At 46.1% G+C, this 16,739-nt stretch overlaps 2 protein-coding genes across 8 annotated transcripts in view; both read right to left on the bottom strand.

Moving 5' to 3' along the window:
- The window catches only part of pcif1 (phosphorylated CTD interacting factor 1), a 16,649-nt gene extending 11,779 nt beyond the window's left edge, over nt 1–4,870 (bottom strand). For 6 of the 7 annotated variants that reach the window (XM_056436683.1, XM_056436686.1, XM_056436687.1 and 3 more), the window contains exon 1: nt 4,804–4,870. The gene's annotated coding sequence lies outside the window, so the exon portion shown is untranslated. Of the gene's footprint in view, nt 1–4,443; nt 4,757–4,803 lie in introns of those variants that run through there. The other variant, XM_056436685.1, reaches the window with a different exon arrangement.
- Nucleotides 4,871–5,317: 447 nt separating this feature from the next.
- On the bottom strand, nt 5,318–16,274 carry zgc:77375 (uncharacterized protein LOC402927 homolog). Its single transcript, XM_056437432.1, is given in 11 exon segments — nt 5,318–6,169; nt 6,269–6,414; nt 6,417–6,433; nt 6,652–6,828; nt 6,918–7,092; nt 7,440–7,473; nt 7,541–7,602; nt 7,605–7,633; nt 7,864–7,976; nt 9,012–9,203; nt 15,494–16,274. Coding segments are annotated over 11 exon segments (1,200 nt in total). The 5' UTR covers nt 15,551–16,274; the 3' UTR covers nt 5,318–5,971.
- Between the last annotated feature and the right edge of the window lie 465 nt (nt 16,275–16,739).

Below are 16,739 nucleotides of genomic sequence, written 5' to 3'. Positions count from 1 at the left end.
TCTCTCCTGACCACCAGGGGGCTCCTCTGGTTGTATAGAAGTATATGCTTCATGTGTTAAAGCTGCATTCTCTCTCCTGACCACCAGGGGGCTCCTCTGGTTGTATAGAAGTTTATGCTTCATGTGTTAAAGCTGCATTCTCTCTCCTGACCACCAGGGGGCTCCTCTGGTTGTATAGAAGTCTATGCTTCATGTGGTAAAGCTGCATTCTCTCTCCTGACCACCAGGGGGCTCCTCTAGTTGTATAGAAGTCTATGTCGTGACTCTACTTCTCTTGATGTATTCCCTCAGTAAACATCGTAAACATGAGTTTATGTCTCAGTCTCTAGTTTCAAGTCTTCTTCTATACAGCATGATGTCATCATTTATACTTTATGGTCATTTAGAGTCACACCATGAAGCAGGGGACGCTTTAGGGGCGGGGCTTACTGTGATTGACGCAACGTCACTCACTCCAAATATGGAAACTTCTATTCATTGGTTGCAACAAAATTCAAAAAATGGCGATGGCCGTAATCCAAGATGGCGACTGCAAAATGGCCGAACTCGAAGCGTCATGACATCTGTCCAGAAGCCAATGAGGTGACGTCACGACGACTACGTCGCCTTCATAACGTCAGTCAGTACAAAGGAGGGTCGGGACAGGAGGCCAGTTTCATCCTCGACGATTTATTTTGGCTAAACCAAAGCAGCTGATTGTGAAAAGACTTAAGAACTCTCGGTTCAACGCAAATAAAAATAAAAACGACGGCAAATATAACTTTTAGAGATCCCTGATCATGTTTTATTGCTGCCGATACCAATTGATGATCCATATTGGCAGATACAGATCCCTCTGTTTGATTATAGCAGCTGGTCTACAAGGATCCATCCATCCCAAAAACCACTGCTGTCAGTTTAAACCATCAAAAACACTAAACCTTCTATTTTGTTTTAGTCGTTTATATCATTTATAGGGTGTTCTTTCTTCAAAACACACAATCCAACCAATAAGGAAATACAATATTGCATTTTCATTGATTAAAAAAATCGAAATAGTTTTATTGATGTATTATAAGCTACTTATAACTGAAAACGGCTTCTAATTAATCCCTAATAACAAATAAACAAACTAGATTAATTCAAGTTTTCACCAAAACTGCATTTTACGAGATCATATGTAAAGGCATCATGATAACACAGTAGTGTACCTCTTCCCAGAGCCTGAATGCATCCTAATGTAATGTAGGGTTGTGTATAGTGTAGGGATGGGCATCGAGAACCGGTTCTGTTTTAGAACCGGTTCCCAGTGAACCGATTGTTTGGGATCGTTAGCCAAATTCTTTAACGGTTCTGCTAACGGTCCTCTGTGGCGTTCGTTGCGCATGCGCGAACTTTTAGTTTCTTCAGACTGCAGCAAACATGGCAACGAGGCAGAAGCGCTCTAAAGTTTGGCTCTATTTCACAAGACAAAATGACAACTACGCCACTTGTAACGTGTGTCAAAAATCTATTTCGTCGAAGGGAGGAAATACAACTAATATGAAGAAGCATTTGAACACAGCACGGAATTAAATGACAGGAATGTCACGTGTTCGATGCAGCAGCTCAGCTAACGCCGGCGCTTCATCTCTTTCTGTCCAAGGTAAACTCCTCAAAAGTGATCACAACCACTCACTGTGTGAAGCCATTTGCCTTTATTGTGTGGAGTCGATCAAGTTATCTTCTGTCATTCGTTTGAAGCAGACATTTGAGCTCCATTGGTCCCATTATCGATCACTTCACGTTTGGATTTAAAGTCCAGTTTTGAGAAATGTTTGATCGTAACGGTATTAATTATTGGAGGGCGTGTGTTATCAGCAAACGTTCGCGTTATCGTGTTAACCCATTATTAAACTGAGCATATCGATTTTTAATCCATTATTAAACTTAGCATATAGCTACGCTAGCTTAGCTACAGAATCTTCCATTGTCACCCTACATTGAGGCAAGGTAGTGTTTGCCTCCCCTCTTAATGTGGCTTTATGTCAGCTCAGCAAATTCAGCGATTTTGTTCGTGCCATTTGTTTCATTGTGTAAACCAGCTTTCACTATATAAATAATCTCCATTGCCATCCAATTTAGCTGATGACGTTCAGAGTAGGGTTGGGTACCGAAACCCGGTGCCAATATGGTACCGGTTCCAAGACAACCGGTATTACCCGGACCGAAACGCAACGCACATTTCGGTGCTTCTTTCCGGTGCCTGAGCCGATTGAAATTGAAAAAAACTATTGTTGTGAACTTCTCAGGTGACTCCGCCCTGTCAGCAGGTTGAGCCTCTCATATTTAACTTTGACAGCGGAGGCGTGGCCGTGTGTGACTAGTGAGCCCGTGTGGAGCACACCAGCGTCAGGCTGGGCGCTACGGGGAGACCGTCACCGGTCCCCTGAACACGGGGAGACCGATGATGACGAGCAGCATGAACTCAGATTAGTACCGTATCGTTGATTGCAAGTCTTGCATTCATAAAAGTAGCCCAAGAAATAATAAATTAGCCATTATTACCATGCTTAAGCTAGCTCGTAGCTCGTAGCTAGCGCTAGCTACGAGCTACGAGCTACGAGCGTGACAGTCTGCTAGCAGATGTGTTGGTGTCCAGCGGTCCCGGCTGTATACCCGGTGTTACCGGGAATATAATGACGGAGGAATAAAGACCGTGGGGCGTCACTTTGTTTCAGTGTAACTCTCGCTGTCAGAAGCAAAACTGTATTTGTCACGTGTCATCTTCAGTCCCTCTGATTGGTTGTTCTCTTTGCCCATCAACACAGTGACAGGATTAACCCTATAAAGTCTGCACATGACAATACATATCACCTCATATAATGGAGAACATATATTGTGGATGTTAACAGTCTCATCTCCGTTGTTTGTCAGTGCTCCATGATAACGGCTTCTACAGGGAATATGACCAAAGAGGTTTTTAATGTCCTCATTGTGCGTTTAAAAAAAAGAAGTATCGGTTCAGGCACCGTTTAGGCACCGGTATCGTTTTAAAAGTACCGGTTTAGCACCGGTATCGGAAAAAACCCAAACGATACCCATCCCTAGTTCAGAGTCAGACCGGTTCAGAGGCTGGTCGTGTGTCTGGGTCACAGGCTACAGCACGTCTTGTCCACCTCCTCATATCTTTGTGTTCATCCTCCATCTGAGAGAGTGTTCTCCACGGCTGGAGACACAATAAGTCCTGAGAGATCGCGTATCCTCCCGGAGAAAGCAGACATGCTTATTTTTCTGCACAAGAATTGTTGATGATCCATACAACTGATGGTTGCACACTTGGTATTTGCCACTGCTAGTTTCATTTTTGGCAGCTCAGTTCATATACCCTTTTAAAAAAAGGAAGGAGCACTGTAATTTCTAGGAACATGTTTAAATTAAACAGAATACATTTTATTTAAGTTATGTAAGTTTTATTTTAAGTTCAAGAGTAATATCGTATAAATGTTTTTGGTGATTTAAAAAAAGTAAATGTGTATGTATACATACTGTGTGTGTGCAGCATTATATAAAAGAAAATTAATGTGAATAAACCCGTTTGTGCTCTTTTTTTCACCCCTTGCCCAAAATAATCGATAAGAGAATCGATAAGGAATCGAATAGATAAGCAGGAATCGATAAGGTATCGGAATCGTTAAAATCTTATCAATTCTCATCCCTAGTATAGTGTGGTATTTATATGGTTGGTTATCACACCTTTGACTTATGGTATAGAAAAATAAAAGTAACACAAGCATGTGTGTGACAATAAATACAAATTACAATAACATTATTGTTGTAACATGATAAACTGAAGTGACTGTTGTTATGAAACTCTTCTTGGTGGAGTGACAAACTTAAAAACCAGCCGAAACACTTCACAGATAATCTGCTGATCGAAAGGAAATCAATAAAAAGGAAATTCAGATCCAATAACAGACACGGTGCTCCAGTATGATTGATATGAGGATTCCTCTGCTTAATAGTAAACTGATTATATGTTTACTTTTTTTTTTTTTTTTTTAAAGGTCGAACATTGGTAGATTTAACAAAATAAACAAATTATTTCAAACGGCTAAGAGATAAATCTATTTGGCAGGAAATTAATCTGATTAAATCAAAAACAGAGCCGACAGACTGTGGCGGCAAAACGGAACAATTATCAGTTTTAATCTGATTTTTTTTCAATTAAATATAAATACATATTTACGGTAACACCTCGTCTGTGTGTATGCAGTAAAACGAAAGCGCTGCGAGAATTAATTAAATAAATCCGGATGTTTTCCTTCACATACGCAGGAACAAGCGCTTGTGGTAACGCGCATGCGCCCGGTGGGGTTTCAAAACAAACACGGAGGAGTAGAAGAGGAGGGGGGGGGGGGTGGAAGGAGGCGAGGGGGGATGGCGGGGGGGGGGGAGGACGACACAAAGCTGCGGCTGCCTCACCGGAGCCCGGGCAGAAGACACGAACACAGCGGCTCTGGGTTTCGGTCCACAGCGGGTCCGAACCGGACGAAAAGTGACATAAAAACACAGAGATGTCTTTTGAGTCCCGCCATTAACGGCCATTTTAACGCAATCCCGCCTCGGTCTCCGCTCGAAGCGACAGCTGCCGTTAAGGCGCCACTTTACACAAGATGGCGGACACGCCCCTGCCACAGCGCTGCGCGTCCCTGCACATCGTTTCTATTATTTGATACGAACTAAGCCGCCCCGCGCGCCCGCAGCGCGGCTCATCTGGAAGCCGAAACATTCCGCCGCGCGTCGGTCCCGTCGGAGCGGCTCCGCACGGCCGCCTGCCCTTACCTTGACTGGTTAAATTGCGGAGAGTCGTGGGTTCTGTCAGCTCGTTTCGGGTACTCCGCTCCGCTCCCTCCCCGCCTGCTCAGACATCTTTACAGGGACCCGGGTTGAGCCACTGCGCAGGCGCAGCTGGTGTCCCGCTTCCTGTTCCGAGACGTCCTGTCTCTGCCGCCATGTTGAGCAGGTCAAAACAATTGATAATACATGTTTAGATATGTTGGGATAGTGCTAACAGTCCCATAGTGTAAAAGTTTTATTTTCTTGTATTTTTTATTATTATTTAATACAAAGCATAAATAGACAGTTTATTTTAGTGTTGCTTTATTACCAAAAAACAATGTTGCCAAAGCAATAACACATTATGAATAATACACAACATAAACATCACATGACAATTTATACGTAATAATGATATATTCACAGTATTACAATTACATTAAACATTCACCATCTTTGACGTTGTGGTATGTTATTATATTACATTACATATTGGGCAGAAAGATAAGCTCATCTCTTATATAAGTATTTATTTTTAGAATCCAATAAACTAAGTAGGATTTGTCAAAATAAGTGTTACTCTCATTCACATATTCTGATTAATTTAGTTTGCCATGATTTTAAGTGCCTACTTCAGCTTTTAGTTTTAAATAGTGTTTTTTACATTGTGTTATAATGTAGTTATGCTCTGTGTTGAGAGAGAAGTATTGCAAGACACTTTATTAAAGCATAATAAAGTATTTATAAAGTCAAATGAAATAAAACAAAATATATGTATACAAATAGATAAACTCATGTTTACAATATTTACTGAGGGAATAAATCAAGAGAGAAGTAGTCATTTTATATAAACTTCTATATAAGCAGAAGAGACGCCCCTGGTGGTCCGGAGAGAGAATGCAGCTTAAACACATGAAGCATAGACTTGTATACAACCAGAGGAGTCGCCCCCTGGTGGTCCGGATAGAGAATGCAGCTTTAACACATGAAGCATAGACTTCTATACAACCAGAGGAGTCGCCCCCTGGTGGTCAGGAGAGAATGCAGCGTTAACACATGAAGCATAGACTTCTATACAACCAAATTAATCAGCCCCTGATGGCCAGGAGAGATAATGCAAGTTTTCCGCATTGGCTTCACTCGGCCGAACTGGAGGTTGCCGCCCGGTATGGGCTCATAGAGGACAGAGGTCAGAGGTCACAGAGCTCTCCTGCTGCAGCAGTAGGTCAACTGCGGCCTCCACGTCCTCCACCACGTGATTTGGCTCCACCAGGTCGAGCTCCATCACCAGGTCTCTGTGACCATGTAACGCGGCTTCTGTGATGGCGTCGCCAGGCAACGGGGAGCGAGGGTTATAGACACCTGTGCACACCTGTGGACAGATAAAGCCGCTCTGTTTGAGTGTCCAGCTCAATAAATACTGACGCTGTGATTTTAAAGTTATTTTTACCGGTAGATAAATAAGACCTACAAGTATGGAGCGACACTGAGTAGCAGCAGACACAAGCTCCGCCTCCGGCACCGCCATCGCTACGCGAGTCCCCGTTGCCCGGGCCACCGGCTGCATCGTGGCGCTCGCAGCACCGTGCTGCTGACCCAGGTAGCGGTTGTAGAGACATCAGTCATCAGGTTGTCGCTAGGCAAGAAGAAGAGGATGTGGTTAGCCAACAGCGTAGAAGGTGTTCTGGACGGTTTAGTTACCCCATGGTGTAGGTGGTGCAGAAGGTGTTGTGAATGGTTTAGTTACCAGAGAGTTGATGGTGTTGTGGACGGTTTAGTTACCAATATTGTAGATGGTGTAATGGACGGTTTATTCCCCGATGGTGCACAAGGTGTTATGAATGGTTTGGTTACCCGATGGCGTAGATGGTGGAGAGCTGGTGGTTGTGGTTCTGCAGCCTCAGCAGCTGCTCGGCGTACTGGTAGGTCAGCAGACTGGGTTTCCCCAGCAGCGCCTGGTACTGGAGCTCTCGCCCCGTCATCTTCCTGTAGACGGCCTCCAGGCACAGCAGGAACATCCCGTGACCAAAGCTACGGCAACAGAGCGGGGTCAAAACGGAGAACACGGCCTGCTTCCATCACAACCGTTGAAAACTAACTTCCTGTAGCGTGTTGGTTACCGTGGTGATGGGGCCTCAGCCATCCACATCAGGTCTACGTTGCAGGCGAGAACCGGCAACTGGGCCGGCACCTGAGGATCGTAGGCGCTGCCGGGACTCCCATTGGTCAGGAGCACGTCAATCAGCAGCTGCAGGTTGGTCTCCCATCGGATTGGCTCTCCGAACAGGATGATCGCTACGGCAACACAGGAAGTCAGTGAAGAGCAGTCGACAAAATAAGAGCCAGCAAACATTATTCCATAGATGGGGCCGGGTGTCTTTATTCTTCGGATTGTAGAGTATAGCTTTAGCAGTTCTTTGTTTCATTTTTGACTTTTAGCCGCATTTACATATTATTTTTATATATTCTATCGCTTATGTTGCTTTAATATCTCCATATCTTCATTTGGATTTGGAAAAAATCACCCAGTGTCCCTCCAAACGGACAAAAACGTTACTTCAACGAAGGTAAATTGTGACGGTAAATAAAGAATGTTGAAATAAAACCGTAAACAGCGTGTTGTGCGTTTGCTGTGTCGTTACCTTCTATTCTCGGGAGCGTCTTCAGAGGAGACGACTACAACAGAGAAAACACGATCAGAGCCCGAAGGTTAGCCGACGCTCGTCAGCTGCGCGGTCCTCACAGGGAGTTTGGGTCTCCTGTTGTGGTCCACCATGTCCAGCAGGGGCTGGTGTTCTCCGAGTGCTCGACGCTCACGACCTTCCGAAAACCCAAACTGACGACAGGTCAAGACTTCAAACGCCAGAATCGATCAGACCTTCTTTTTATACCCCGAGTGGTTCAGAATGGAACTTCAATCACCAAGACACGCCGGCTGCTCGGTCGCAGGAAGTTCAGCATTTATTTACTGATCACAGAAAGTCTCCTGGTTGATTTTCAATTATTGCTCGACACCACAATACCCATGAGCCTCAGCGGCAGCCAGAGGTCAGACGTGAAGGATACGAGTTGGCGATGTCCGTCACCGGGCCCTGTCCGGACACCAGGACGCATTTATCATGGAAACCCTTCAGCATTTGCAAAGGACTGTAGGAAAGAACCGCCGGCTCCCGGGCAATCTAGATAAAGGGAGAGAGAGAGAGAGAGAGAGGGAGAGAGGGAGAGATGGCAAACCAAACATTTTGTTTTCCATTGTCTTCATCCCCTACCCCCTATCTTCATCCCCTATGTCCTCTCTTCATCCCCTACCCCCCATCGTCATCCCCTATCTTCATCCCCTACGCCCTATCGTCATCCCCTACGCCCTATCGTCATGCCCTACGCCCTATCGTCATCCCCTACGTCCTATCTTCATCCCCTACGCCCTATCGTCATCCCCTACGCCCTATCGTCATCCCCTACGCCCTATCGTCATCCCCTCACGCCTATCGTCATCCCCACGCCCCTATCGTCATCCCCACCTATCTTCATCCCTACGCATCGTCATCCCTCCACGCCCTATCTTCATCCCCTCACGTCCCATCGTCATCCCTCACCTATCGTCATACGCCCTATCGTCATCCCCTACGTCCTATCTTCATCCCCTACGCCCTATCGTCATCCCTTCCGCCCTATCGTCATCCCCTACGTCCTATCTTCATCCCCTACGCCCTATCGTCATCACCTACGTCCTATCTTCATCCCCTACGCCCTATCGTCATCCCCTACGTCCTATCTTCATCCCCTACGCCCTATCGTCATCCCCTACGCCCTATCGTCATCCCCTACATCCTATCTTCATCCCCTACATCCTATCTTCATCCCCTACCCCCTATCGTCATCCCCTACGTCCTATCTTCATCCCCTACGCCCTATCGTCATCCCCTACGCCCTATCGTCATCCCCTACGTCCTATCTTCATCCCCTACGCCCTATCGTCATCCCCTACGTCCTATCTTCATCCCCTACGCCCTATCGTCATCCCCTACGCCCTATCGTCATCCCCTACGTCCTATCTTCATCCCCTACGCCCTATCGTCATCCCCTATGTCCTATCTTCATCCCCTAGGGCCTAGGCCCTAAAGTAGTCACCTGTTGCTCTCCACCTGTCTGTCTGTCTCTATGCCTCCAGTTATTTTCAGTCTTTGTCGTCTCCTTCCACCCGTCTGTCCTACCTGGACCTCCAGCAGGTGAGACAGCTGCTGGGCTTTGTGATGCCTCTGACAGCTTCCCGCGTTGGTGATGAACACGACAGGAAACAGGGAGTTGTCATTCCGATCCAGAAGCTTCCGGAAAGCTTGTCGAGCCGCCGGATTCAACGAGCCGCCGCGAAGCAGAACGCCGTCCACGTCCAAGAGGATGCCCGCCTGATGGAGGCAGACAGGTGAGAGACAGACAGGTGAGAGACAGACAGGTGAGATACAGACAGGTGAGAGACAGACAGGTGAGATACAGACAGGTGAGATACAGACAGGTGAGAGAGACAGGTGAGATACAGACAGGTGAGAGAGACAGGTGAGATACAGACAGGTGAGAGACAGACAGGTGAGAGACAGACAGGTGAGAGACAGACAGGTGAGATACAGACAGGTGAGAGACAGAGAGGTGAGAGACAGACAGGTGAGAGACAGACAGGTGAGATACAGACAGGTGAGAGACAGACAGGTGAGAGACAGACAGGTGAGATACAGACAGGTGAGAGACAGACAGGTGAGAGACAGACAGGTGAGATACAGACAGGTGAGATACAGACAGGTGAGAGAGACAGGTGAGATACAGACAGGTGAGATACAGACAGGTGAGAGACAGACAGGTGAGATACAGACAGGTGAGATACAGACAGGTGAGAGAGACAGGTGAGATACAGACAGGTGAGAGACAGACAGGTGAGATACAGACAGGTGAGAGACAGACAGGTGAGACAAACAGGTGAGAGAGAGAGACAGGTGAGAGAGAGACGGGAGAGACAGACAGGTGAGAGACAGACAGGTGAGACAAACAGGTGAGAGAGACAGACAGGTGAGAGACAGACAGCTGCTCCTGAACGCATCATCTCACTCTTCCGGTAAGCTCCGGTTGCTCAGCAGCGAGCATGACTTCTTCTTCTCTCCCTCCCGCTCCCTCTTGCTCAGTGTGTCTCATGTATAGTTATCCCCCTGCCTCCCTTAATGATAACGATACATGCAACAAGTGTAGTTTATTTGCTAGGTTGGAGGCAGGTCTAAGTGGGTTAGATGCACGGCTCCGCGCTATCGAAGCTCAGACAGCTATGCTAGTTAGCCCGCCCTCTCCCGTAGTCGGCGCGGAGCTACAGTCAGCTGATAGCTGTTCCCCGGCGGTAACCGTGCAGCCGGGTGGTTGGGTAACTGTTCGCAGGAGTAGTAAGTCTACACAGAAGCCCGCTGTGCACCAACCACTTCACGTTTCCAACCGGTTTTCCCTGCTCAGCGACACGCTGAGGAACACACCCTGGTTATCGGGAGCTCTACAGTCAGGAACGTGACGTTAGCGAAGCCGCGGACCAGAGTCGTGTGCCTCCCGGGGGCCAGAGCGGGCGACGTGGAGTCTTGTTTGAAGCTGCTGGCTAAGGACAAGCGGAGATACAGTCAGATTGTAATACACGCCGGTGGTAATGACGCCCGAGCCCGTCGGTCAGAAGTCACTAAAATTAATGTGGAATCCGTGTGTGCTTATGCCAAGACGTTGTCGGACACCGTCGTTTTCTCTGGCCCTCTCCCAATGTGCAGACAGACGAATTGTTTAGCCGAATGTCGTCTTTCAACCGCTGGCTGTCGAGGTGGTGCCCAGCGAATAATGTGGGCTACGTAGACAACTGGAAGACTTTCTGGGGAAAACCTGATCTGATGAGGAGAGACGGCATCCATCCCACGTTGGACGGAGTGCGTCTCATTTCTGCAAACATAACCAAGTTGATCAACGGACAGCCATATCTGTGACAACGCAGGGTTAATGTCATAAAGCAGAAACAGAGGAGCCCCACGCCCCTGTCACCCAGTGTCCCCCATAGCACATCCCCCCCCCCCGGGCCTCCCCCCCTCTCACCCAGTCCCTCCCAGAGCTCCATAGAGACTGTGTCTGTCCCACGGCCACTTAAACTTAAATTAATTCTATCAAAAGTAAGCAGAAGAGGAGTCGTACACAATAACCTTATACAAGTTAACACCATTATTTCAGCAGTGCAACAAAACAGGACTATTAAATGTGCTCTCCTAAATATTAGATCTCTGTCATCTAAAGCTGTGTTACTAAATGATTTAATATCAGATAATCACATTGATTTATGTTGCCTAACTGAAACCTGGCTGAGCCATGAAGAATATGTCTGCCTGAATGAATCGACTCCTCCAAGTCATATTAATACTCACATTCCTCGAGGCACCGGTCGAGGAGGTGGAGTAGCAGCCATCTTTGAATCGAGCCTATTAATTAATCCTCAACCTAAATTACACTACACCTCATTTGAAAGCCTTGTTCTTAGTCTTTCACATCCAACCTGGAAAACACTACAGCCAATTCGATTTGTGATTCTGTACCGGCCACCAGGTCCATATTCAGAGTTTATATCTGAATTCTCCGAATTTATATCAAGTTTGGTTCTTAAAACTGATAAAGTTATTATTGTAGGACAGGGATTCCCAAATGGAGTGCGCGAGCTGCCTCTAGGGGGTGCGCGAGAGGAAAAATGTAATGGTGGTCTAATGGTGTAATAATTAATATTAAACATTCTCAGGGCTCTCAAGTGTCACGCATCGAGCGTGAGACTCACGCATTTCGGTCTTAACTCACGCACTCCCGCCACACATCGTATTTCTCACGCTGAAAAAAACTCTCGGCTATTTAATGTTTTGACATTGAGCATTTGAAGGTCTTCCCACAGAATCCTCTTCTGTCAGACCACAACCTCATGACTTTTGAATTTATACTACCGGAGTGTACTCCGTTAGTCAAAAGTTTCTACACCAGATGTCTAACTGACAGTGCTGTAGCTAAATTTAAAGAAGCGATTCCTTCTGCATTTGATTCGATACCACGTCTCAATCTAACAGAGGACTCCTGGTCTAACTTTAGTCCGTCCCAGATGGATCATCTTGTTGACAGTGCCACAGGCTCTCTGAGAATGACACTGGACTCGATAGCCCCTCTGAAGAAGAAGACAGTGAGGAAGAGGAGGTTTGCTCCCTGGTATAACCCTCAGACCCGCAAACTGAAGCAAACGTCACGAAAGCTTGAACGCATATGGCGTTCAACTAATCTGGAAGAATCCCGCTTAGTTTGGCGAGATAGTCTTAAAACTTATAAGAAGGCCCTCCGTAATGCCAGAGCAGCCTATTACTCATCAGTAATAGAAAAAAATAAATACAACCCCAGGTTTCTCTTCAGCACTGTAGCCAGGCTGACAGAGAGTCACAGCTCTGTGGAGCCGAGCATTCCTATAGACCTCAGTGGTAATGACTTTATGAACTTCTTTAATGAAAAGATTTTAACTATTAAGGACAAGATTAATATTCTCTTGCCCATAACCAGTGCCAATCTGTCCTCAAGTGGAATGGCCTTGGAAACCGCTGTATGCCCTGGTGTATATTTGGAGGCCTTTTCTCCCATCAACCGTGACCAATTATCTTCAACGGTTTCTACTTCAACACGCCTACCTGTCTCTTGGACCCCATCCCGACGAGGCTGCTTAAAGACGTTTTGCCTTTAATTGGCGGCTCTCTATTAGATATTATCAATGTGTCTCTGCTAACAGGACACGTACCACACTCCTTCAAGGTGGCTGTTATTAAACCTCTCCTGAAGAAGCCCACTCTGGATCCAGAGGTGTTGGCTAACTACAGACCGATCTCTAACCTCCCCTTCCTCTCCAAGATCCTTGAGAAAGTGGTCGCAAATCAGTTGTGCGACTTTCTACATCATAATAGTTTATTTGAGAAATTTCAATCAGGATTTAGAAAACACCACAGCACTGAGACGGCACTGGTGAAAATTACAAATGACCTCTTAATGGCAGCAGATAAAGGACTCCTCTCTGTCCTGGTCTTGTTAGACCTTAGTCCTGATAGAGGACTCATCTCTGTACTGGTCCTGTTAGACCTTAGTGCTGATAGAGGACTCCTCTCTGTCCTGGTCTTGTTAGACCTTAGTGCTGATAGAGGACTCATCTCTGTACTGGTCTATTAGACCTTAGTGCTGCATTCGACACCATTGACCATGACATCCTATTACAGAGACTGGAGCAGTCGATTGGCATTTCAGGCACGGCACTAATTTGGTTTAAATCCTATTTATCAGATCGATCTCAGTTTGTATTTGTAAACGATGACGCCTCGATAACCACCAACGTTAATCACGGAGTTCCACAAGGTTCTGTGCTTGGACCAATTTTATTTACCTTATACATGCTTCCTTTGGGCAATATTATCAGGAAACACTCCATAAACTTTCATTGTTATGCAGATGATACTCAACTATATCTATCGATAAAACCAGAGGAGAGCAACCAACTCTGTAAAATTCAAGCATGTCTTAAAGACATAAAACATGGATGACCTGCAACTTCTTGATGTTAAACTCAGACAAAACCAAGTAATTTTAATCGGCCCTGAGCGCCTCAGAGATCAATTATCTGGTGATGTGGTTTCTGTAGACGGCATTGCCCTGGCATCCAACACCACTGTAAAGAATCTTGGCGTTATCTTTGATCGACTTGTCCTTTAACTCCCACGTAAAGCAAATCTCAAGGACTGCATTCTTTCATCTACGTAATATTTCAAAAATCAGGCACATCTTGTCTCAAAAAGATGCAGAAAAATTGGTTCACGTTCGTTACTTGAGACTGGATTACTGCAACTCCTTATTAGCAGGCTGCTCTAATAAATCTCTTAGGTCCCTCCAGTTGATCCAGAATGCTGCAGCTCGTGTTCTCACTAAAACTAAGAAAAGAGATCACATCACTCCTGCACTAGCTGCTCTGCACTGGCTCCCAGTAAAATCAAGAATCACTTTTAAAATTCTTCTCTTAACCTACAAAGCCTTGATTGGTGATGCTCCATCATATCTTAAGGAGCTTGTAGTACCATATTGCCCCACTAGAGAGCTACGCTCACTAAATGCGGGACTACTTGTAGTTCCTAGAGTCTTAAAAGTAGAATGGGAGCCAGAGCCTTTAGTTATCAAGCTCCTCTAAATTGGAACCAGCTTCCAATTTCAGTCCGGGAGGCAGACACAGTCATCTCGTTTAAGAGTAGACTTAAGACCTTCCTCTTGACAGAGTTTATAGTTAGGGCTGAATCAGGTTCACCTGGTCCAGCCCTTGATATGCTGCTATAGGCTTATAGCTGCCGGGGACGTTTAGGATGCACTGAGCACCTATCTCCTCTTTTTCTCTCCTTAAGGATGAATTTTCATCTCTCAATCACACGTTACTAACTCTGCTTTCTCCCCGGAGTCCTTTTGACTTTACGTCTCATGGGGTCATCGGACCCTATGAGACGGCATAGATCCTATCTGCCTGATGGATCATCTGGGTCGTGGAATTCCTGCTCCTGACGACGCCACTGTCCTGTTGAGACTCCGCCCACTGTTGAGACTCCGCCCACTCCTCCCCACCGCCATCTGCCTGATGGATCGTGGAGGTCTCCATCGTGGAATATGCCTACTATGAACTATTCATACACTCTGTCACATTCATTGAATGTATTTAAACTCTAAATCTGTCCTTCTGTACACATTACATCTATTGCATCTGTCCATCCTGGAGAGGGATCCTCCTCTGTTCTCTCCTGAAGGTTTCTTCCCTTTTTTTCCCCTGAAGGGTTATTTGGGAGTTTTTCCTGGTCCTATGTGAGGTTTTGGGGCAGGGATGTCTATGTGTACAGATTGTAAAGCACTCAGAGACAAATTTGTAATATTGGGCTATACAAATAAACTGAATTGAACTGAACTGAGAGACAAACAGGTGAGAGACAGACAGGTGAGAGAGAACATGCCTACTGTCATTCAGAAAAACTAAAACAGCACTTAATAAATTATATGTGTACATATATGTATATATTTAATTTATATTATTATATATATATGAAAATACATATATACAAAATATATAATTTATATTATATATATGAAAATATATAAACATATATAATTCATATTATTTTATACATATATATATGAACAATTATAAATCTAATAACTCTTGAAGACAAACATTACATCATTGCATCCTGTGTCTGATTAGTAAAACATGTTTCTGTGCAATAACTTTGAAAACAATAATCCCTCAAATGTATTTGTATTTATTTATTAACGAATTAAATAAACAAACTTTCCAACCAAAGAAAACACAGATCACATTCAGACAATCCAGAACTAATACAACTTTACACACTTTATATATATATATATAAATATGTTATTGACATAGATTAATGTATTTTAATGACTAGATGTTTTTATAAACTTTCTGTCCAACACATTACTAATTATTATAATAAAATAAAGTTTGAAAGTTCTTTAAAACTCGAGTAACGGTGACGATGAGCAGCTGAAAGGTCAAGTGACCTGAACCCTAAAACCTAACAGGGCGAAGACCTGCTGCTGCTGCTGCTGCCCCCCCCCCCCCCCCCCCCCACACACACACCTGTCTGCTGGTCGACATGGACCGGACCGTCTGCCGCAGGAAGCCTTGACACCACATGACGCCGTCTGAGGCGGCGCTGAGGCTGCTGCCGATTTATACCGACTGAGCTGACATCCTCAGGGGGCGGAGCCTCACACACACACATACACAGACACACACCCTCACTCACAGACACATACACACACACACTCCCTGATTGAATGCGGCTGACAGAGGTTTTCTCCTCACATGACATCACATGCAGCCTTTAATCAGCCAATCACATGCTGCAGAATGCTGCCACCAATCAACCAATCAGCACGCCACACTGGATCCACACGAGGAGACACGGACGCACATCGAGGGAGTGGACAACCGAAGAGGCCGGAAACATAGAGACGGGTAGAGAGAGACAGAGTTTTGAGGCCGAACAATACAATGTGCTTCCATTGTTATCTGGTGATGTCATCATGCGTCTCCAGATGATTAAAAGTAGAACTTCTCTTAAAGTCTGTGGAGGCAACAAAACACGACGAGGACAACAACCCGAGCTGAAGAAAGTTTTAATAAGAAACGGGTGGAGTAAAAAAAAAAAAAAAGCCTATATTTACACCAACAGACAGACGGGTTGGAGGACAGACGGACGGGTTGGAGGACAGACGGACGGGTCGGAGGACAGACGGACGGGTCGGAGGACAGATGGACGGGTTGGAGGACAGACAGACGGGTTGGAGGACAGACGGACGGGTTGGAGGACAGACGGACGGGTTGGAGGACAGACAGACGGGTTGGAGGACAGACGGGTTGGAGGACAGACGGGTTGGAGGACAGACGGGTTGGAGGACAGACGGGTTGGAGGACAGACGGGTTGGAGGACAGACGGGTTGGAGGACAGACAGACGGGTTGGAGGACAGACAGACGGGTTGGAGGACAGACAGACGGGTTGGAGGACAGACGGGTTGGAGGACAGACAGACGGGTTGGAGGACAGACGGGTTGGAGGACAGACAGACGGGTTGGAGGACAGACGGGTTGGAGGACAGACAGACGGGTTGGAGGACAGACAGACGGGTTGGAGGACAGACAGACGGGTTGGAGGACGGGTTGGAGGACAGACCGGTTGGAGCACAGACAGACGGGTTGGAGGACAGACAGACGGGTTGGAGGACAGACAGACGGGTTGGACAGACAGGCGGTTGGAGGACAGACAGACGGGTTGGAGGACAGACAGACGGGTTGGAGGACAGACAGACGGGTTGGAGGACAG

The sequence above is a fragment of the Pseudoliparis swirei genome, chromosome 18 (genome assembly GCF_029220125.1).
Source record: "Pseudoliparis swirei isolate HS2019 ecotype Mariana Trench chromosome 18, NWPU_hadal_v1, whole genome shotgun sequence".
Taxonomy (NCBI): domain Eukaryota; kingdom Metazoa; phylum Chordata; class Actinopteri; order Perciformes; family Liparidae; genus Pseudoliparis; species Pseudoliparis swirei.
Note: the sequence above shows the minus strand (reverse complement) of the source record. Positions and strands in the feature narration are given on the sequence as shown.